General features: G+C 35.7%; 1 protein-coding gene across 13 annotated transcripts in view; it reads left to right on the top strand.

The window, feature by feature from the left end:
* PAM (peptidylglycine alpha-amidating monooxygenase) overlaps positions 1-24977 on the top strand; it is a 281181-nt gene that overhangs the window by 205715 nt on the left and 50489 nt on the right. For all 13 annotated transcript variants that reach the window (XM_032403926.1, XM_032403929.1, XM_032403928.1 and 10 more), the window contains exons 8-14: positions 8979-9027; positions 10346-10413; positions 11475-11555; positions 11836-11912; positions 12250-12353; positions 18679-18863; positions 19940-20005. In XM_032403926.1, the coding sequence (XP_032259817.1) occupies positions 8979-9027; positions 10346-10413; positions 11475-11555; positions 11836-11912; positions 12250-12353; positions 18679-18863; positions 19940-20005 (630 nt within the window). The remainder of the gene's footprint in view (positions 1-8978; positions 9028-10345; positions 10414-11474; positions 11556-11835; positions 11913-12249; positions 12354-18678; positions 18864-19939; positions 20006-24977) is intronic.

Genomic DNA, 24977 nt, shown 5'->3' with positions numbered 1-24977 from the left:
CATGTATTATTCCACATAGTTACTTTACTACTTAGCCATGTATCCAAGCAGGAACGACAAGCTATTATTAGAAAAGCAAGCTAAATAGTTTGGAATGGATAACCTCATATCCCATGCATTCACCTCCCATTAAGAGAAATGAATTTCCTTCTTAAGTGGATGTTCTTAAGTACCACTGGTTACTTATCCATTCTTGCTTAATTCCTTTATCTTAGCTTTAGGATATTTCATAGATAAAATGCCTTGGAAGTGTTTAAGAAATAGAACTCTTTTTCTTTACAGTAAGTCATGTTTACTAAATATTAACATAGGAGAATTAGTTTTGATACCCAGGTGTGTCCCAGTTAGCTGAATTACTTTGGCCAACGCCCTTAATCCCGATAGCCTTTTTCGCTGTATCTATAAAGTGTAAGAACTGAACTCCATCATCTTCAGGCCCCTTTTCAATTCTGAAATTCTAAGTCTATATATTTGATAAAATACCTTGCTGTGGTTATACATCTCTGTCTCAGCAGAGGAGAGCAATTTCTCAAAAAAGGCAAGCTTGAGACTCTTGTGGAGTGGTTGTCCAGTTTTCATCTGGCTCAAGATTAGATTCTGATTGAATGCTATTTTCAAGTCTCATCCAGTGTCTGGAAATACTTGTTTCTTCCATTATCAGACTACTTTTAGAAGTCTTGCCACTCAACTACTGGTACTACATTACATTCTAAGACATTATTAGACTTTCTTACTTTATATCTCTTTTTAAAAATAATTCTTTTTACTTTCCCATTGTTAATGTCTTCACCATTACAAAAGCTTCTAGTAGATACATGTGACATTATAATGGAATATAATGACATATCATGAAATTAGTCCCAGTGTCATCTGATACCTACCTAGTGAATAAAGTTTCATCTCCATATCTTGAAATCCATTAGGGCTGTAATTATGTCTTACTAAAAGAGAACAGCAATCATGAAAGATCTCTTTAACAGGGATGTCTTGGGTTCAATCCTCAGTAAGTACAAAACATTAATAGCCAAGAGTCAAGTATTCACCATTGTACCTTGGAGAAAGAGTGAACCTGTAGCCCAGTCCAATGAAGGTGAGAACGATTTACCTTGGAATAAGAAAACTAAAATAAGATAAATGAAGCTAGCTGGAAGGAAGAGCTATCAGGATTTTTGCATGAAGACAGTTGTGCAGGATAAGTGAATAAATGTAGATTAAAACAACAATTTCAGGGTGCCTGGGTGGCTCAGTTGTTAAGCGTCTGCATTCGGCTCAGGTCGTGATCCCAGGGTCCTGGGATCGAGTCCCACATTGGGCTCCCTGCTCCGTGGGAAGCCTGCTTCTCCCTTTCCCACTCCCCCTGCTTGTGTTCCCTCTCTCTCTGTGTCTCTCTCTGTCAAATAAATAAATAAAATCTTTAAAAAAAAAAAAAAAAACAATTTCAGTATCAGGATAAAAAGGCCTTGCTCTCTTTTCTACAAACATAGGATCCTGTTGAACTGACCTCTAGTCTAGACCTCAGAAAGAAGCAAGTTGTCTTGGGTCTGGTCAAGGGAGCTTTATTACTAAAAGTTGTAGAGGGACCTTAAAACAATGCATTCTCAACTTTTTCATGGTCCTGTGGTACCCAATCCAAAAACTTCTTTTAGCCAGACCTTGATACTTATGTCTTACTAATACTTCTGTATTTCACTGATGACTCTGTTCTGTACCTACCCAGTACAGACCCTTCTGAATCAGTATTTCTATTCCCACTTTGAGAGTATCCCTATTCTGTGCGGTATTTTTAATATACCATTTCAATTCTAATTCCTTTTTTTCACCACCTCTTTACTATTTAATATTCCCATATTCCTTTCCCCTTTTCTTCTATCCCTGTGTAATTATTTGAAGACATTCTGTGTTTCAGTTTCTTCAATTAAAGAAATTCCACACCTATGACTATAAAGATACATTTCTTTTTTTATGTTATCATTTTTTTATTAACATATAATGTATTATTTGTTTCAGGGTACAGGTCTGTGATTCATCAGTCTTACACAATTCACAACGCTCACCATAGTACATACCCTCCCCAATGTCCATCACCCAGCCACCCCATCCCTCCCACCCCCCTCCTCTTCAGCAACCCTCAGTTTGTTTGCTGAGATTAAGAGTCTCTTATGGTTTGTCTCCCTCTCTGGTTTCATCTTGTTTCATTTTTCCCTCCCTTCCCCTATGATCCTCTGTCTTGTTTCTCAAATTCCTCATATCCGTGAGATCATATGATACTTGTCTTTCTCTGATTGACTTATCTCGCTTAGCATAACACCCTCTAGTTCCATCCACGTCATTGCAAGTGGCAAGATTTCAATTTTTTGATGGCTGCATAATATTCCACTGTGTGTGTGCCTGTGTGTGTTTGTGCACGTGTGTGTGTGTGTGCACACACCACATCTTCTTTATCCATTCATCCGTTGATGGACATTGAGACTCTTTCCATAGTTTGGCTATTATAGACACTGCTGCTATAAATATTGGGGTACAGGTGCCCCTTCGGATCACTACATTTGTATCTTTGTGGTGAATACCCAGTAGTGCAATTGCTGGGTCGTAGGTAACTCTATTTTCAACTTTTTGAGGAACCTCCATACTGTTTTCCAGAGTGGCTGCACCAGCTTGCATTCCCACCAGCAGTGTAGGAGGGTTCCCCTTTCTCCGCATCCCCGCCAACATCTGTCGTTTCCTGACTTGTTCATTTTAGCCATTCTGACAGGTGTGAGGTGGCGTCTCATTGAGGTTTTGATTTGTATTTCCCTGATGCCAAGTGATGTTGAGCACTTTCTCATGTGTCTGTTGGCCATTTGGATGTCTTCTTTGCAGAAATGTCTGTTCATGTCTTCTGCGCATTTCTTGATTGGATTACTTGTTCTTTGGGTGTTAAGCTTGATAAGTTCTATATAGATTTTGGATACTAGCCCTTTATCTGATATGTCATTTGCAAATATCTTCTGTCGGTTGTCTTTTGATTTTGTTGACTGTTTCTTTTGCTGTGCAAAAGCTTTTTATCTTGATGGAGTCCCAATAGAATATATATTTCTTAAAAGAAAATATTCATGTGTTGAAGATTTTTGGAATCTACCAATAAAAAGAATAATGATAGGGGCGCCTGGGTGGCTCAGTCGTTAAGCGTCTGCCTTCGGCTCAGGTCATGATCCCAGCGTCCTGGGATCGAGCCCCACATCGGGCTCTCTGCTCCGCGGGAAGCCTGCTTCTCCCTCTCCCATTCCCCCTGCTTGTGTTCCCTCTCTCGCTGTGTCTCTCTCTGTCAAATAAATAAATAAATTCTTTAAAAAAAAAAAAAAAAATTAAAAAAAAAAAAAGAATAATGATAATAATAACTAATATGTATTAGATTTTTACTATGCTCCATTTAGAGTGCTACATTCTTTATATAGATTATCTCATTTATAGACTGGTTTCTTAGTGGTATCAATATTGTTCACAAGTACTAATCTACCAAATATTAAAATTGATAACCTTCCAGATCCTACTCATTTTAGGCTAAGGAACTCAGTGAGCACCTAGCTGAAACTGATGATGATCTTATAAGGTACTAGGGTCAAGTAACTGTGTGATTAAAATACACAGATTAATTTCAAACTTTCCACCCAACAAATCTTACAATGGACATGTACAAACACACAATATTTATATGGAAATATAAATTGGGGAAAGAGTCCATTTCCTATTCTACCTTTCTTGCAGACAAATTCAATCCTAAAATTTCAGGCCATTTTAGCTATTTGACTTATTACCATTCCCATCTATTTTTTAGCTATGGAATTCCATTTCTCTGGTCTTTTGCCCTATGTTAACCTTTCCAACTATTTCCTCTCCTCTCCTCTCCCCTGTTTACTTTCATTCTAGTCAGAGAATCAGCCTTTCCGACCAGCTTTTTCAGCTAGCTTATGATTTTGATATTCTGAGTTCATTTTCTATACATTTCTTAAGTATCTCAGCCCTGATTTCATTTTTTTGTGTGTTTTATATAGTAAAATATTAGCAGAGGCACTGATGTATGTTTTTAATGATAATAAACCTTCTAAGTTGTCATCCATTTTTATGATGATGCATGCTAGAGACAGATTTCATATACAGCCTAGTGAATTGAAATGAATTAATTCTTATGAGGCTTCGTATTTTGTGGTTTGAAGCACTGTGTTACAGTAGAAGGGCAGACAAAGTCAGAGCACACTGAAAATCATCAGTAAAATATGCAAAACTAGCAGAAGTTTCTCAGTTCACCAGAAGTAAGATCAGAATAGAGGTTATGGAAATAATAATGCATCACTGTGGCAAGGATCACATTGGGAGTTAGAAGGTCATAATCTTCACACCAGACACTAGGCTGAAACAGGCTTCTCTCCAAAGCTACCTGCTATAGGAATAGCAGTGGATCCAGGAGCACTCCAGGCCCCCGGACCACCTTGTTTGAGGGAGTTCAAGTTGCTCCCCCTGGGGCTTTTCACTGTGTATATACACAAGCACATGGGCTCTTCAGGTCAAACTGTGGAAAGTAGTACTAGAAGAGATCACAATCATTTATAATAATAAAATTTGACTTTGAAATAATATATGTGGAGCAATTGACTCTAATGTCTAAAATGCATATAAATACGCTTTATAAGTATTGTCTTTACTTGGAAATAACTTTTAGAATTGTGTTCAATTTAAAATATCATTGTTAAAGTGTGTGTTTATCCATTACTAACAGAATTTCTTAAAGTCACACAGAATTATCCCATGATTAAATAATGATGATAATCTGAAGCGTTATCCATAATTTAAAGCATAATAGCTACATGCTTACACACATACCCTCGCACGCACACAGCATAGTTTTTAGAAATGCCTCGTTTCTTGCTGATTCAGTGGATCAGATCGACCAGATAAATTTGATGTAAACAAATTCCTTCAGCAGTGATGCAGAAATTCTATCTACTGTTGTTTTTAAGTGATCTTGTAACTAATTTCCATTCTATATATTTTTATTTCTTGAGCTTTTTACAAAACAGACATGATTTTTACTTTGGATTCTTGTATGTATATTCACTAACCCTCTACCCGTGTAAGATTTACATTATATAAGAAGAAAACTCTAAAGTCTCTAAAATTCAGTGTTTCCTAAAGTCATTATAATATATAAGTCAGAAGTTCAGTGTATTTTCTTCCAGAATGTGTTGACCATCTCATATAAAAACCCATAATGAGTTTTTAGTGGTTTTGCTATTATTGTGTTGTATCCTTGACTTTTTTACAGGATATAGCATGTAGTTGATAAACATGGGATCAAAAGAAAATCTGTAGTATGTCTTTACAGCAGAGTGAGTGGTGAGACTGTGACTCACTTTTAAAACTCTAGAGTGAAGCAAATAGACAACAATTACATAGCAATGGCTATTATTTAATTTGGAGAGAACTTTGCTAAGTGTGGTTATTAAAAAAAGTTTTCGAGGGGCGCCCGGGTGGCTCAGTCGGTTAAGCATCTGCCTTCAGCTCAGGTCATGATCCCAGGGTCCTGGGATTGAGTCCCGCATCAGGCTCCCTGCTCAGCCGGCAGTCTGCTTCTCCCTCTGCCTGCCGCCCCTCCCCCCCACTTGTGCTCTGTATCTCTCTCTCTCTTTCTCTCTTGCTCTCTCTGACAAATAAAATCTTTAAAAAAAAGTCTTCAAATTAAAATTTGACATATATACTAACATACATAAGTTTCTGACCTATTTTTGAGCTTTAGTCGGAGTAGAAAGCCACTCAATTGAGACAGTTCTCATCGAGAACATTGTCTGATGGGAAGATTCACTGTCCCTGGCAATAGCTGGAATGTTACTATTAGTAACATTCCTGCTACTCTTAATTTGGTGACAGTTCATCTTTTATGATAAATTTCTTTAATAATTCTGGAAACGTGTTAATTTATTTATTAATTATTCCCGTTTATTTTTTTTTTAAAGTCATGGTTAAGAATATTAGCCAAGTTGGATATCAAAATGTGATTCACTTTGTTCTTTCAATGCAAAGACGTAATGTAAAACCAAGAAGCAATTCTCATTGCACATTGGCCCTTTTGCTTGGATGGACATTGGATTGGGGAAAAACTCTCTCCTGGTTTATTGTGAATTAAGATAAAAGATTACAAAGCCTAACATTCAGTAATTAGTAATCTGTCAGTGCCGAGTACTGTGCTAGGTGAACACCTTATATAATCCTGTCACTTTGCTTAAAATCTTCCAATGGCTTCTTTCAGACAGAATAAAACCCAAACTCTTAACAAACTCTGCATGGTGTACAAAATCTCCAGCCTCATGGCCACTGCATCCTTCTGGGACCACTTTCAATAAAATGGCTACCCACTATCACATTATCCTGCTGAGTTTACTGTATGACATTATCTTGTTTATATATTCAGTGTTTTGTTTTTCCCTATCTCTCCTACCTCATTTCTCCTACCATGAGAACAAGAGACTTGAGTATATTGTTTTTCACTATATCCCCAGTGTATAGAATAGTGTCTAAATATAGCAATTGCTCAATAAATATGAACTGAATGAATGGATGATTACCATTTCTCAAAATAACCTTATAAGATAGATATGATTTTTTCATACACATGAGAAAAGTTTTCTAAAACTGACTAAGCTAAATAAGTGAGTCTCTGGAGTTTAGAATTCATTTGGCATCAATGAATGGTATACTTTAAACCATTCTCTTTTGATCAGTATAGATATTTACATAATTCATTGGCTAATCATTTTGAAAGTAGTACAGACTAGGTATATTTACGAAATCTCATACAGTACACTTAGAAAACGTCATTCTTAAAAATAATTTTTTGGGGGGGGTGCCTGGGTGGCTCAGTCGTTAAGCGTCTGCCTTCAGCTCAGGTCATGATCCCAAGGTCCTGGGATCAAGCCCCACATCGGGCTCCCTGATCAGTGGGAAGCCTGCTTCTCCCTCTCCCACTCCCCCTGCTTGTGTTCCCTCTCTCGCTGTGTCTCTCTCTGTCAAATAAATAAATATAAATAAAAATAATAATAATAATAATTTTGGGGGGACGCCTGAGTGGCTCAGTCAATTAAGTGTCTCCTTTCAGCTCAGGTCATGATCCCAGAATCCTGGGATTGAATCCCACATGGGGCTCTTTGTTCAGCAGGGAGCCTGCTTCTCCCTCTACCTGCCACCCACCCCCCCACTTATGCTTTCTCTCTCTGACAAATAAATAAATAAAATCCTTAAAAAAATATTTTTTAATAAATTAAAAAATAATAATTATCCTTTCTATATTTAATAAAAGCATAGACAAAAATTAAAATAAACCTGTGTTGTTATTTATTATGATTCTTATTTTCTCCTCATCTCTTTAAAACTCCCTTGAGGTATTTTTTTTAAAGATTTATTTATTTGAGAGAGAGAGTGCACGCACCAGCGGAAGGGGCAGAGGGAGAGAGAATCTCAAGCAGACTCCACGTCCACGCTGATTGCCCAGCACTGAGTGTGGAGTCAGAGGTGGGGCTCGATCTCATGACTCTGAGATCATGATCCTGCGATGACAACCCTGAGATCACGAACTGAGCCAAAACCAAGAGTCAGACACTTAACCAACTGTGCCACTCAGGTGCCCCAACTCACTTGAAATTATTATGAAAATAGCACCACACTGGAATTTGATTTAGGATATTGGGTAGAAATCCCTTTGTAAAGTGACAAAAAACAACCTGATTAAATATAAAATGTTTATCATTCCATTTATTTCTGTACTATCATTGTTAAAATCAAGCTTAATAGTAAATGGAGAAATTTCCTTTGTGTTTTATTGCCAAAGTATTAAGTATGACTTGTTATACTTTCTAAATTTTATCTCTGGTAAATCAAAATGTGTATCTTGTTACTTAGGTTACCTGTTATTTTATATTACTGTATGAAACTACCTTTGTTTTTCTCGTAAGAATTAGAGCTGAAAGGAAGAAATTTCCTTAAAACTATTCCATCTGCTGTTATTTATTATCACACTTCACTTTTTAATTTCAAGTATAAATCTGTTAATCTTGCACACACTAGTTATTTATATTAAAATAAACTCTCAAAATTGAGATATAATGTTTTATAAAACTTAGAATGAAGTGCGAAGTGGAAAGAATTTAGCATACACAGAAATAGAAGGAATGAGTAAGTATGAGTTACTATTCATGGTCTCTGTGGTGACAAATCAGCAAGTTCAACAGAGATAAAAATTTGGATGGGTAATTTAAATGTTTACCTTCTTTCTACTTGCGGAAGGCAAAGGAATAAAGGAGAGGATTTGTAAGAGGTCTCTGAAGTGTCCTTGGCAAAAATCAAGAGATACTCAGAGGCTTTCCACTGAAGTTGGGGTGAAAATTACCATCAGGTTGCTATTTAGAACGTGGGAATGGGCAAGGCTTAGAAACCAAAGAGGGTGATTCCTATACATATATCAAAGACATTACAGATGCTAAACGTGGTCATATCTAGAAAGCTCAAATTACGGACTACTTCCGTTTTTGAAAAGTAGAGAAGCTAGTTGTTCAGAGCCAACATGGAACAAACCATTCAGTTAATCAACTTTTCTGGATGTTTCAACAATGTAGATCATTCATAGAGAGTAGCAACAACTTTCTTCTGTGAGCTGCGACTAGTATCTAGTATGACTGCAGGAAAGCAGATAACTTGTCAGTTTGAGGAGTCGAGAAAAAAACCACAGACTGCTTGAAATGATAGTTTTGTTGTTGCTGTCATGATGCATTGGAGATTAAATATATTCATGAATATGAAAATACTCTGTAAACTATAAAACACCATACAAACAAAAACATAGTTTGGGGGGTTTTTTTAGTACTGAGTTATAATCATTTAAAAGTTAGTCGTTTGAAATCCGCTTTTCACATTTTCCTATTTAAGATGTGTATTTTGTCTGTGTGCATTTTCAGATAATCACAAAGACTGTTCCGGTGTGTCCTTACACCTCACACGCTTGCAGTAAGTACTTCCAGTTACCTGAGCTGAGTGACAGCTTTAAGATCTTTGACAACTTAAAAGTGGGAAATCCACTCTGTTCATTATCTATTGCTATATAACAAATCACCCTAAACTTAGTGGCTTGAAACAACAAGTATTCTGGGCACAAGCTTAGCTGGGGGCTGGGGCTGGTCTCACACAAAGGCTGCAATCAAAGGCTCAGCCAGGGTTTCAGCCATCTGGGGGCTCTGCTGGGGTGGAGCCACTTCCAAGATCACTCACAGAGCTATGGACAGGATTAGTTCCTTGTTGGCTGTTGGCTGGAGGACTCCCTCATTTCTTGCCTTGTGGACTCGAAACAGGGCAGCTCACAATATGGCTGCTGGCTTCCATCACAGCCAGCAAGAGAAAACAAGAGAGGGCAGGCAAGATGGAAGCCACAGCCTGGTTGTAGCCAGATGTCAGAAGTTAGTGAATAATACAGAAATCTGATAGGTGAAGAAAAGAGTTGCCACAAATCATCATACTCTGACTCCTATGGGAAAAAAAAAAGTGAAATTGCTTTTGCCTTATTCTGTTTGTTAGAAATAACCAATCCCTAGGTCTAGTTACTATGCCCAGCCCGTGCCCAAGGGAAGAGGATTAGACAAGGGCATGAATGTCAGAGCTAGGAATTATTGAGAGCTGTGTTAGCCAGAATTCTCTAGAGAAGCTGAACCAATAGAATGTCCACACACACGCGAGTGAGTGCACACACACACACATACACACAGAGATTTACTTCAAGGAATTGGCATACACAGTTGTGGGGGCTGGCAAATCTGTGATCTGCAAGGCAGGCTGGAAATTCTGGCAAGAGTTAGTGTGGAATCTTGAGTCCAATGCAGTCTGGAGGCAGAATTCCTTCCTCTTCCTGGGAAGTCTTTTCTCTTAAGAGACCCACCCACACTGTGAATGGTAATCTGCTTTACTCAAAGTCAATAATTTAAATGTTGGTCACATCTAAAAAATACCTTCACAGCAACATCTAGACCAATGTTTGACCAAACTACTGGGCTCTATCCCCTCGCCAAGTGGACAAAGACAATTAACTGTCACAGGAGCCATTTAGAGACTGCCTTCCACATACACCAGACTATAAAAAATGTTTTTAGCTATTTGCCCAAGAAAATAAAGTTATTTTAAGAAAAAACATATATTCTACCTCTTTTTCCATGTTGTTTCCATTTTCACATGAATCATATTTTATAGATCAGTGTATTGAAGTATATCTTATTTTTCTAAGGCCATTGTTTTGATGTTTCAAATAGTTGATATAAATGTTAACTGTTTCCTGTAGACAGCCTTTAATTGCTGGCATGTACCTTATGATGTCTGTTGACACTGTTATTCCTCCGGGAGAGAAAGGTAATTATCTTTTAGTATTTACCATCATCTCATTACTTAATCTATAGGAATGGATTTACAGTATATTTTTTAATAAGATTTTGAAATGACCTATATCTCTGAAAACTAAACCAATTCTTTATTACCCTTAGATTTTAAATAGATTTCTCTATTATTCCAAGCCAGTAGTTTATTATCATCCATTCTTTTATTGAGATGCTAAGAATTGAGGCCCATGGGTAGGTAGTAGGTTATATAAATGAAAGAATAAATCTTGAGTATGTTACAAATCAGTCACCCATCCTTCAGATGCCAAAGACAAACCTCATAACCTACAGTGACATAAACTACTGCAGAGAATATCACGTTCAAAATCAAGAGGCTGGCAAATCCAAGACCAACTCAGTCTTTGAAGTTAGATATACTGAGCTTAATTCCCTATTTGTAAAATGGGGATAATAATAGCTGATTCTCCTAAACTTACAAAAGCTATTGGAATAAGTGTAATATTATTTACCAGTGTATCTGATCATCTGATGAAAATGCTCTGTTAAATATTACTCCTTTGTTTTTACTGGGAATCTCATAAAGGTATCAGCAAGTTTGGTCTCATTGTTACTGTTCACTTATTATCAAAGACATATTTATTGAAGAGCTACAGTGTTTTCAACTGAAAGGAAAGAGAAGTCAATGAAGTGGTTCCTTCTCAATAGGAATTGTCAATGCAGTTACCTTAGGTGTATGCAGCCAATTGTTAAGCTTTTTCAACTGCATCAATTTTCATGATAAAAGTAGCAAATGAAGCCTGTGTTTTCACTGACTGGGTATCTTGTTTTGGCTCTAGTCATTTTGTTTATTAAAGAAATTAAATGTGAGGGCGAGAGGCTATTAACTCATCTTAGGACATTGGCTGGTACATAATAGGCCCTTAACACCTGCTGAATACCTAAGTGCATGTTTACTTGATAGGAAAACCCCCATGCCTAGCATCTTGTGAATAACCTATACATACTTTTAGACAAGAATAATGTTATTTTCCAGTTGGAGAGTGACCTTTTTTTCTGTGTTTTCATTTCTAACAGTGGTGAATTCTGACATTTCATGCCATTACAAAAAGTATCCAATGCATGTCTTTGCCTATAGAGTTCACACTCACCATTTAGGTAAGAACTTTAAACTACAGGTTAAATTATAAATATTTACCTTGGCACTTGCTAACGCTATAAATGTAAATTATATTTGACCTTAAATCTGTTTCAATGAAAGATTTTGCATAATACCTTGAAAATGTATGTTTTTTCATCATACTATTTTCATTAAAATACCTAGCATTTGGGGTTCTGACAATATTCAAATTTTATTTTGAAAAAGGAAAGCAAATGATGCCTTTTATTTTTCTAATACTTTATGATATTGTATCATTATAATTTATGTTCATTACAGGTAAGGTAGTCAGTGGGTACAGAGTAAGAAATGGACAGTGGACACTGATTGGACGCCAGAGCCCCCAGCTGCCGCAGGTATGTAGAAACTGGTTTCATTCTGAGACAAAAAAATATTAACCAACAGGTAATAATCTTAGAAACCCTCATAGAATCCTTGTGAATTTCTCTAGAAATTCCTAACATCTCCAAATCTACCTTTATTATTTATCTAAGCTGTGTATAACCTCCCTTTTACAACTTCCAACTTGATGGTTTCTCTTAACATTTGTAAACATGCTGGTGAATTTTGTGTCTGTATGTTTGCGTCTTCTTCCTCTCTACCCAGAGTATGCCAAGCCTCACATTAAGAAAGTATGTAGTTCTGGATTTTATTGGTAATTTTAATGAATCATTGTGTTTATCTTCTTGGTAGGCTTTCTACCCTGTGGAACACCCAGTAGATGTTAGTTTTGGTGACATATTGGCAGCAAGATGTGTATTCACTGGTGAGGGAAGGACAGACGCCACGCACATTGGGTATGGTTTTGCAAATTCCGCTATTTAAAAATATTTTATTGGGGCAAGGCATGATTATAGGTGATAGTTATCTTTGTGAATGAATTGCACTTTTTTTTACTATCATGAACAATTATAACAAACTGTATATCGCATTTTCTCATTTTAGAACTCATTAGGATAAACTCCAGAACATGTGCTTATTTTTTTATACTTCCTTTCCTCCTGTTTATTCAAAACCTTCAGTATCACATCTCTATATATTATAGATGCCACAAGAGTGTATATTACTTCCTCAGGCTCATTTAATAAAGAAAAATATAATTGATTATGCAAGTTTTTCCTCAAGTGTCCTTTTGCCCTATGTTCAAATTTAGGCAAATGTATAGCTTCCACACTTGGTGGTGTCCATTAATTACTCAGAACTGTGATTTTTTTCTGCCTGTTAAAACTTCTGTGTATTCATTGTTTTCCAGTTGTTTAGTCTTCCAAGTGGGAATGATAATATTCAGCACTTTTCCAAAAGAGAACATTGAACTTTAAATAATTTTCAAAATATTGAGCCTCCTTGAAATAAGTGTATTTTATAACCCTAAGTAAAATTTTCAAAGCACTATGAATATTCTTTCAAAATAGGTTTGCCTAAATTAAAAATGAAAGATAAAGTCTCTTACCATGTTTTGTTTTGTTTTGTTTTGTTGTCAGAAAAGAACCAAGGAGCCTTCTTTCCATGTTAAACTAGATTATAAAATATTTACTGATGCCACCTGGATGCTGGAGTTTTAAACCATTTATCTTTGATCAAAGAGAAGTCACAGAAAGTAGGCATCTGAAAATAGGCATTAGATGTACGAAGGATGATTCTTATGATGACAACACTAGCTGTTGGTTGTCAGGGGAAAGGGAAAAGATGCTGAAGCAGGTAAAAGAAAAAAAGGCATTTGAGACAGTGGAATAGGATTTTTTATGTCACTCTAAAGGGTTGTATTAATAAACATCAATTTTAAGGCTAAAGATAGGACACACAGAAAAAAATATCAAGTTATATTAAACAAGAAGCTTCCAAGAGTTTTGCTTTTGGATAAATTTTAAGTTCGGGAAAGAGACTTGAGGAAAACAATAAAATTATGCCGTCGCATGAATGGTAACTAAGAAAAAGCTTGACAAAGTAGACAAAATTAGATTTGAAGGAGTCAGACATTCCTTCTTACCAGCCTTCATTGTTATTATTATTATTATTTTAAAGATTTTAAAGTGATCTCTGCACCCCACATGGGGCTCAAACCCACAACCCCGAGATCAAGAGTTGCATGCTCCACTGAGTGAGCCAGCCGGGTACCCAGCCTTTAAATATATGAGTCACAGGGTATTGATCAGCTGTTCTCCATTCTATATTAGTGTAGACCCTCCACAACTTTACTTAAGTGTCATTGGTTATTTTAATAGCCTCTGAAATAGGTAAACAAAGTAGGAAAAAGTCCTTTGCAACACATTCTGTGTATTAGTGTATAAGTTCAAGTGTGGAATAAATAGAATTTTTTGCTTAAAAGTCCTTTAACAATTTAGAAGGGCTTGTAACTTTGGCCAGATTGTATCCTTTGAGTATCCTCTGTGAGGCAGTTATCGAACAGAAATTAGTGACTTACTGCAATGCCAGGATGAGAGACCCAAGTAATCTCAGGAAACCTCTTTCAGTTTCAGGAGTCTGGAATAATTCAGTCTTTTAACAAATGTGCATTTCTCTTTAAAATAATACCTTAAAATGACTGTACAAATCTATCTTTTTGTAAATCTCATGTGGGCTAAGGGAATGCCATCTTGAAATACAAATGAAATAGAAAGAAATTACAAGAAGTTAAGTTATTGGATGATTCCATATTCTGAATATTTAATTTATATGAAGGTAGCATTTTTTTTTCCAGTGGAATGATAAACTAATAAGATAGGTTTGAATGAAATTTAAATATGAATAAAAATTCTCCTAATAATGCATAGTATTCCTGCATCACTTACTCTGCATTTTAGTTTTAGAGAGGTAATAGCATCAATGCATCTGTTTTATAAAATACAGGATACCACTTCCACAGGGAACCAGTAAAAAAGAAAACTAGTATTTTATGAGTCCGTAAATCTCCTCTCCCTTTTCTCCCTTCCTGCCTAAGCCCCAACATGAACATACATGAATATGTACTCCCCCTGGGCACAGGTTTGAACCATGAGCATGAAGACTAATCAGATATGAGACCACTTACCGCAAGTCGTATGGGGCCAGCAGATGCCCCTCCATGCACTGGGAGAACTACTGGCGTCAAGCTGTTAACTTTCTTATTCTGCAGCCACCTGGAAACCAGGTTTTACAGGAAAATTCTATCAGTGGCCTACCAAGATGTTCAGCTGAGTAATTCTTCCACCCAATCCGAACTTAACTCTGTATTGAGCTAACAATCTTAGGACTGGAGAAAGTTTTGCTGGGGTGGAACGATCGTAGTTAACTAATAAAAAGCCCTTTTAAAAAGAGGGACTAATTTTTTCCTAGCAGAGACGCACCGCAAAATACAACCATTAAAGAGTAAGTGGATTTAAGACAAGACATATTAAGAAATTTACCAAATGGTAATATTTTTAAGAAATAATTAACAATATTATTAAGATTAATAAATTAATATTTAAGAAATATTAAATTTCTTTTAAAATAGTAAATATGAATAATATGTCTTAGACAAAGTTGCACCAGTGTATGTACTGAGAACATAGTACCAACTAAGTCAACGTAGAAGCAGTATTTTGTGCCTGACTGCATTACATATTTTATATTCAATATGACACTTCTCTAAATTCATTTCAAATGTTTAGTCAAGTTTAAACAAACAAAAAAAGAATTTTATTAAGTCAGCCAATTAAGCTAATTAAGTCAGCTAATTTGCTAACATTTTAAATTAACTTTTGAGAATTGGTAGATAATATTTACATATTTGGTCAATTTTGTGGGTCATATTTTTCCTTTGGAACCAGTTATTTAATGTACATATGAGAATTCTAATTAATATTCATAGATACCAAACACAGCACTTTAATCAACATTTTGAAGTGTATTATATGCAAGGATAAAGTTACATGGTCAGAAACTCCTTAATGTATAAATTTAAAAGCACCATGAAACCTCTGAAGAAACAATTCAAAGTTTTGAGAACTAACTTCTTTAAAGTGTTGATATTTCTTTCCAAAATTAGTACTTCCCATCATTGTTTTTTGTTTTGTTTTGTTTTGTTTTGTTTTTGTAAGTCCAGCATCTGTTGGGTGTAAGGGGCCTAGGGATGAGGGAATCATCCAAGTGGAGGGAGTATCATTGTCTGAAACACAATCATAGTGTAGGACAAGATTTTGGTTTTTTAAATGGTACATTTCAGAATATTTGAGACTTTCTTAAATCTCTATTATGTATCTTTATAATAGGAAATAATATATTTTATTAAAACCCTCTTAGAACATAGATAGATGATAAATAGGTAGATAGATCAACAGATAGATATAAATATTTTTCTGGAAGGCCATAGACCGAGTTCATAAAATTGACCTGACTCAGCAGTACAATATATTAGCGGGTAACAGGTTATGCCATACAAGTTGTAAACATTTATTAAGAGAGATTATTCATTCTTCCTCCCTTCAACAAATACTTATTGAGGGCTTAACTATTTTCAGGCTCATCACAGCTTGTCAGATTTAGAGCGAGGTGATATAAAAAAGTAGTTATCACATAAGCACTTTATTTTGCATGAAAATGAAAGAAATGCACCACTGTAATTTTGGAATATAAGTGATGCCAGCAGGCATCATTTAGGGAATCACACTGGCGTTAGGAAAGGCTGAAAGGGTCATTCAGCGGAGCCAGGGCACACGTGTGAACACAGCCTCCCTCCATACTTTCTCATTAATAATCACTAGATTGACAGAGTTGAATTGCATGTGTTGTCCTCTATGGAAAATAAGGGTAAATGTGTCAAAATTCCCCCTTAGGAATACAGAAAGCAGTCTGATTTAAAGTCAGATTTTCTTTTTTTTCAGTGAAGGAAAGGCAGATGTGGAATAAAATAGGCAAACTGGTTTGCTGATACTAAGGAAGATTTGAGTCCTGACACATTTAAGATGTGATAGTTTCTCGTTCAGATAGGAACTCAGAGTTACCTTAACTACAAGTTCAGTTATAAATGGAAAGGCATAAAGTCTGACTCTTTTCTTTTCCTTCAGCTCTTTAATGAATTTTTCTTTGTGGTAGCAAAGATTCTTTTTTTTTAATTAAAGATTTTATTTATTTATTTGACAGAGAGGGGGAGAGAGAGCACAAGCATGGGGAGTAGCAGAGGGAGAGGGAGAAGCAGGCTCCCCACTGAGCAGGGAGCTCAATGCGGGGCTCGATCCCAGGACTCTGGGATCATGACCTGAGCCGAAGGCAGACACTTAACCCACTGAGCCACCCGGATCCCCTGTGATAGCAAAGATTCTAAAGCTATTTGATCAGCTCAATTTTGTATCATAGGATCAGTACCTTAAATGAATTTTGGTGAGCTGATTACGCTCTCTCACAAAGTCACGTGTTTAGAGATGAATGTGGGCATGAGGTTCCCAAACAGGTAAAATGTAGAAGGATCTGTCCACAGATTGGTTGCAAGTTTCATTTATTACTATATAGATTTACTGATTTTTTTTTTCCTTTCACTGATTGGAAAAGTTTGCATGATTATTTTGCTTTCCCTCTCTGCACCATGAGTCAAGGTCTTCTAAGCTAGAGCCACATCTTAAATTCCTTTTCCCTCATCTCTGTCTCTTGATGTACACATTTTTCTTTATTTTGAATGGGGGGTAGGGTGGACAATATGGTGAGAGGTTCTGGCTTATTACTTGGGCACCAGCTATTCCTTTTATAGCACACAGCTTTCTGACCAACTTCAACGATACAAAATGAAATTCTTAGGAATGGTGTTTTGACACAGGAAGACGTGTGTAGTGAACAGGTGTTTGTTTGGGACTGCACCTCACTATTTGCTTGCATTTCACAGGAGAGGCAATTACACTGACAGGTATTAGATTCAGAGAGTGAGAAGCCAAATGACTTTTAAAGCATGAACAGAGCTTCCCGTGACAGGGATTTATTGCTGTGGTCTCTCAGGGGCTCTACATTTTCAGAGCTTACAGAAACCCCATCCCTGTTTGGAAAATATTTTTTTTTTCCTTCCTTTGCTGATGTCATCACTGTTGCTATGGAGAGGAAGTGAGTGCCACATGACATTGCTGGAAAAATCAACACTGAGGTATTTTTGTACAGCAAATAATCTACTTCATAGCTTGTTTTTTATTAGCAGAGGCTTGCTAAAAATTGTCAGAACACCAAAAAGGAAACATTCATTTGCGCGAACTACCTTGGAAATGAAAGTCTTGTGAAGGTGTGCCAAAATAATTCCCTCCTAATGAGAGTGAAAAGGATGAAATACATGATAGCCCATGTGAACTGAGGAAGAGCAAAACATGTGTTAAACTATTAGGCATTGCCTTGTATTATTTGGAACTTGTATCTTAGAAATGTCCATCCCACTGTTTGAAAATCTATTTTTAACAATTGAGTCTTTCAGCTGTGCGGCACTACCCCACTGAGGTCTGAGCCTTTAGAGGAGGTTAGGACTGATGTCATTTTGTATCATTCCTTTATATCTCCCTTTACTTCCCTGCTGAGGAAGCCAAGGTGCCAAGTCAGATATCAGGGGCACATTTATGATGTCTTAGTATCAATACAGGATTCTCGGTTCATCTGACCATGAGGCTGGAGGCAGTTACCAAAAACAAGATCCTAGACTCTTGGTGTTAAATGACAAAAGCCATTTTTAAAGACTTGTAAATAATATATGATATTTCTGTTAAAGTGTTCAAAATTTTACCATTATTAAGTGAATAATTAAGATTTTTCCATGAAGAAAGCACTTTGCCCAATATGCAAGTTCTAGGAAATAGAAGAAGGGCTAAAGCATAAAAGGATTTGGAGGAGGAAAGAAAGTATGTCGCTGCTACTTAAATGCCATTTCCATCTGTGGTATTTGGTGATATCTCTGGAGTGACTGCAAATGGATACTCCATTATGAAGTGGAAATATGCCTTTGACAATGTGCTTTTGATGCTGAAAACTGTGATGGGTTTTAATGAAAGCTATAAAATAAATGCACAATGTTTCCACCTCGGGACCTATTGCTTGGCAGATTTACTGGTTGCATTTTTCTTGCATTAAGAATGTGTTTTATGTGAGTGGCTGATTTGTTATGTCTTTCTTTTCTTCTCTTTTCTTTTTTTTTGCTTGCAGTGGCACATCTAGTGATGAAATGTGCAACCTATACATTATGTATTACATGGAGGCCAAGCATGCAGTTTCTTTCATGACCTGTACCCAGAATGTAGCTCCGGATCTGTTCAGAACCATACCACCAGAGGCCAATATTCCAATCCCTGTGAAGTCTGATATGGTTATGATGCATGGACATCACAAAGGTAAAACTGGTATTCATTTAAAGTAAAATATGATTTTGTATTTTATATTTTCTTGTGTGTCTCACTTGACTATATAATTAATATTTAAAATCATCCACCTTCTATCAATCACATGTACACATAATCCGATTCCCACTTTTCCCTCTTTTTAACCTATCTACCCTCCTGACATGCCCCCATCAAAGCAGTGAAAGTGAAGAATCTAGTGATGAAACAGACTAGTTTGGGGACCAGTTCAATAAATGTAGCTCTTTCTTCATTTAATTCATGTTTTCTCACTTCCCCATTTGATTCTTTCCGTAGCCAGTAATGACTTATGCAATTTATGAATTTATATGCCGTGTTCAAAAGAGTGCTTCGGTTTGCCAATGAAAATGGTTATCGTCTCCAACCATACCCTAAATTATCTATTTTAATGGGCCTCCTCAAGCAGAGAAGAGTTCTTGATTTATGAGGCATTACTAATCTTGGCCATTTTGGTCTCATTCTCAGAATTGTTGATGAACTTACTCTTCATCTGCAAAATGATCATACTGATTGTCATTTCATTAGTTTAAAATTGCAAAACCCACACCCTGTTTTATTGGATGAAGTATGCTGAAACTTAACTGAGTTTTACAGATCCACTCTTAAAATTGCCAGAGCCACTTCTTATGTCTTTCTATTGGAAATTTTATGAAACAAGTTTAAATAGCGATTAGGTCACTTATTAAGATCTTAATATACTTATAGAATGTGCCTTAAAATGTTCTTAAAGTATCCTTAAAATGTCACTAAATTCAATTTTTAAAAATACAAGCAGTTTTATTGGTGCATTTTTTAAATTCTGTATTATGTAAATATTACTGAAAAGGTAGTTGATCTGGTTATTAAGTCAGAAGTCTGGTAAATGGTGGTTACACTGGAGTTTTTTTCTGATTTAGAGCATTTCTACCATATAAATTCTTAATGCTGTTGTTTTTATGAAACATAAGATCCTGAAAATATTTTAATGTTGATGGTATATTTCCAGTAAACTATTTAACATATGTGATATGTCCCACAAATTTATGCTCAGCGTTTTTGATCCTTTACAGAAACAGAGAACAAAGATAAGACTTCTTTACTACAGCAGCCAAAAGGAGAAGAAGTGTTAGAACAGGGTATGTATGCATAGTTTTATAACTAGGCCTAAAAAAGTATTCATGTTCCAATTAGGCAACCAAATTTTAAAGTTACTGAGATATTTTAGGTCTCTTTATCAGCGTCCATCCCTGTGTATTGCTGTTTTTATATAATACATAATTCATGAGAAAATGGTCAATTGTTGTACTTTACCTTTGAAAGTAAAATTCCTTGTTGTAATTTAGACCTATTAGGTTTTTCTGTCTTTGTTTTAGTTTTTTTAATATGGTAACTTTTATATGTAGTGCAGATATAATCATTAGAAACAATCGGTGGGCTGCTTCTGAAATCTAAAGGACTTTACCATTTAGAATTTTGTATACTTTGGGCGATGTATTCATTGACTATATTTGGAAGAAATTAAGACTTAACCTTCATTTTGCCTCTCTTAAGTCATTCTTTTCTACCTTCAGTAAAGTAGGAGGGATTATCAACGTAGGCATTTGTAGTTTTGTGTTAAGTTGCCATCTAATGAGTTAAGAAAGCATCATTCTTCCTCTGATCTGTTTCTTTGAAGTAGTAATACTTGATCCTTGTATGTCATATACTGCATGCATTGGCACTGAAAGATTATTCTCCATCCTGTTTTCTTACCAGTTGTTTCAAAGATGATACTTTGTGTTAGGCGTTGGAGTATGTTATCAAGTCATTTTTGGCTAGAGCAGATATATTTTAAAACATTAGTTTAATGTTCGTGCAAGCACACTTCTTATGACAACATCAAGTGTGCAGGAAATAGATAGCATTTTTCTGTTGGCAACAGGTAGAAATTTCTCACTCTTTGGATATTGTAAGCCACTATTGGAAGTCTTCAAAATGTATTCTATTAGGTCTAGGTCAAAGACAATACTCTTGCATTAAGAGTATTTACAAAATTGAAGAATCCAGACTTTTTAAAGGAAGACATACACTCTGAGAGGGGATTAGGGAAAACTGTGATATAAAAGTTTTTAAATTATATAGAGTATGTTCCATAACATTTCATTATAACAAAGTGGCCTCTAAAAGAATACCACTTTAGCTGAAAGTTGTTTCTACTTTTCTGTTAAGTCAAAAAAGGGAGACAATTTTAAACTAGTTTATATACTAAATGGCTTATACTAAACTATTGAGTATGATTTAAAATAGCTAAATTTACCAATCTGTGTATATAACTGTAAGGAAGTCAGTAATTATAGATTACATATAGTAGTATTAACAGTGTTTGCTATAACTGTACTGAAATTTGATCAGACTTAAAATGAATTATTTTGATATTGAACACACTGTTTGAAATATATGCCTTTGAAATAATTTGAGTCATATTAGATTACATTTTGAAATACTAACATATGTGATGATAAAGTATAGAATGAGACCACCATTTAGTAGATGTGCCTTATAAAATGGTGAGTTTCTATGGAAACTGTGGCTGAACTGTTTTCATTTTCAAGTTATTTGAGTTGATCAAGGGAGACATTGAAACTTTTGAAAGATTAGAAAACCAGAGGTTTAATTAGCCGAAGAACATGTTAGGTTTAATCTGTTCTTTCCAAATAAGATTTAGGAGGTGTCATGTATGATACCTGAAAACCAAATCCTTTAGAACACTTTCACATTTTGCCATTCATTTACCTTTTCATGTTTGATCATATATGTATATAATATTAAGAAGTTTAAATATACCCAAAGCCTTACTGGTTCTAGAGAAGAATTCTGTGGACACAAAAGAAATTATTTTCTTAGAGTTAGTGATTTATTCTACTTATGAATAAAAATGCTGTAAAGTGATTTAACTTGGGAAAAATATATTCTTCTGACTGAATTTTAATACTACAGAAAATAGGCTATGGCATTCATATGTTGAAATTAGTGGGCCCATCAAAATGTCACCTGCTAGGTTATATGAAGACAGATAATTAACCAAAAGCCATTTCAGTGTCCAGTGTAGCCCATATATTATTCTGCAGGTCTTTGGGCACCACCAGCCTAGGATTTAAAGAGAATAGAGAAATATACCAAGTGCATATTTGTACACATAGTCTATTTGATTCGCTAATGAGATCAATCTCTCTCCTTGCAGTACACAGGGCAGATCTACTCATTACTGAGAGAGTATCCCACTCTTCTCAGAGATGTCCTTTTGCACAAAATGTGTATTTGTATTAATTCCCTGGGAAGATAAATGGGCCAGGTAGCTAATAAGAGGGCTCTAATTCTTCAAATAAATTATGCCACATCTGCTGATTTTTAAGTAAGCCCTCCAGCTCAACCTTCTGCCTTATTTTGGTGCTCTGGCCAAAACAATTTATGTTCAAGTACTCTGCCAGCTTGTATTGATTCTTGTAATATTTTAAATCCCCAATAAATAAAAGCTGTGAATCATTTCAGTTGTGCTAACCACAGGTTAACAGACAGCATCTATGTTGGTCACACAGAGGCTGTCAAACCCCCATTGGAAATAGAACAGTTGTGGAGCAGGAAGGGAAAGGCCCCTAACGTCAGAGGACATGTGCTCAAAGGCAAGTTCGGTACCCATCAGTGGCTAAATAATAGAGAGAGTTCTGCCTGGATAACACAAACAATGTTGTTTTTACTTCCTATCTTAATACAGTGGAAAGCATATAGGAAGATAAAGGTCAAGATCTGTAATAAATGCTCTGTTGGAAAGAAGGAATGACTTTTATTAAGGTAGTAAAAAAAGACGGAAAGTATTCATATGCTATAGGCTGAAAACAAATGTAGCTGTGTCACATTGTTTATCTAATACTCTGTTTGTCCAGGAGGAATAGAAGTTTGGGTTCTTTTTTGTTTAATTCTAATTACAAAAATAGCTAGCTATTAATTTTTGGCAGAATATTAATCTTGATTGGAGATGTTACTAGAGTTTAAAAGAAACAGTTGAGTTACATGAATCTATGTAGTGTTGCCCAGCCTGTGCTTACAAACACTCTTACCTTCTGCAGTATCCTTATCTATTTTGCTTCCTGAAGAACAAAATTTGGTGTTAGGAAGTGTATCTCAGACCTATCTCAAAAGATATAATTATGAAGATACCAGAAGAGCCTCATTATATGACAACTTTACCTGTCAGGTTGTCCTGGATCATGCAACAAGGAGACACATTTTAATGAGGCTTTAATGAAGTCTGTGGGGCGCTTTAAAACATAATGCTTATTTGACTGATTTGCCAAATAATATTCATTTAAAAAGATATGCAATTTACAGAAAAATCTGAAGAAGCAAATAAAAATCATCCATCATCCCCAGAAATATGGGTATATATGTACATATCAGTGTCAAATATATATTATATATACATTATTTTAATAATGTTTAGATCATGTGTGCATAGTTTTGTATCCTGTTTTTTAAGCACTATATATTGAACATTTCCTCCAGCTATAAAAATTATTGGCAAGCATCATTTTTATTGCTTTCATAATGTGTTTATATTCCTGCCCATGCTGCTTTGAGACTAGCCTGTTTGTCTATAGGTGAGCTAATCTGTGATTGAGTTGATTATGTCTGCCTCCAAGCAGAAAAACACTAATAGATATTCACAATGAACTGAAACATTACTATCCTTTGAAACCATTGTAAGTGAAGAATACCTGTGTCTGTAGTAAGTGCAATAAGCTAAACAATAAGACTCAATTAGACATTGATTCTAAGTGGAGGAAACTCCTGGGAGACTACAGAGGTTTTCTAGAGCAGACACACGAACATATCCTTTACTTACAGTTGGCACTTTTAGGAAAGTAAAGCGTGTTTTGTAAGTGCTCTTTCTTTCTTATGCATTATGATTTCATATATGTTCACTATGCCAGTGACACAATCTGAGCTTTCTATCAACATTGTTTGGGTAAGGAATAGGGGCTGAAAGCAAGAGGTTTACCAGCTTCAAGCAAGAATCTATGCAACTACTATTAGGAGTTCTGATTTTGAGTGTTTCTCTCCCTTACAATTCAAAGTAAAGGTGCAGTATTGAAATTTATGTTAGTTGTATTGAGAAGATTTGATGTCTTAAAAAAAAACTCATGGCAGAACTGAAAGTCAAAATCTACAATTCTAGTTGTCCTTGTTATTGTCCATTATGCGTAGACAGCATTTCTTTTGCTGCAGAAGGGCCCATTAACATGTTTTTTCAGTTTGCTCCAAACCCTTCTCACTGTAGTCTTTGTGCCCTCATATAATCAATCTTTCTACTCAAAGGTCAGCATGAGTGACTATATTCCCAAGGCAGGGAGAATATGACAAAAATACAATTTGTAGAGGGAAAACACCCCCTGACCCCAGATAGTTAAAGGTCTTCAGACACCTTCTGTGAAACAGAATAATTTCACAGTGGTTTTATGCTAACAAAAATGAATTGCCATTGGCATGTTTTATCAAATAAGCAGAATCAAGGGAACAAGGTTGCAAGTTAAAAAGACTAGTAGTCTACTGTTAACAGCTTGTTAAAGTAACAGTTGATAAACCATTTATGAGAGGAGTGAAGCAAAGTCTGGGCTTAATAACTAAAATTTATATTTCTTTGCTTTGTCCTAAATAGAATACTTCCTTCATTCCCTAATAAAGTACAAATGATTTTAGTGGCATCTTCTTGGCTAATTCCAAGCACCCACAATGCCACTTTGCTGTTTGAAAGAGGATACAATTCTCGTTTGTATTCCCATTCGCTAAAAAGTTATCAGTTTGTTATGATTTATGAGCAGCTCACAAGTCTTTATATATTGAACTCATCTATCAAACACAGTTCTAAATACCCCCCAAGGCTCTGGGAAGCTGAGTGGATGCTGTTTTGAATTGGTTTCCTAATAGCAGAGTAGGCAGATGAGAATGATCATTTATCACACAGTTGTGCTTTCTGATATACATCTGTGTGCATGGTAGTTGCAAAACCCATCATCTGCTAACTTCTGCTTTTTTATATTTGTCTCATTTTCTTAAGAAAAGAGGGGGGAGCCC

Source organism: Phoca vitulina, unplaced genomic scaffold (assembly GCF_004348235.1).
Source record: "Phoca vitulina isolate PV1807 unplaced genomic scaffold, GSC_HSeal_1.0 scaffold6, whole genome shotgun sequence".
NCBI classification, from domain to species: Eukaryota; Metazoa; Chordata; class Mammalia; order Carnivora; family Phocidae; genus Phoca; species Phoca vitulina.
Note: the sequence above shows the minus strand (reverse complement) of the source record. Positions and strands in the feature narration are given on the sequence as shown.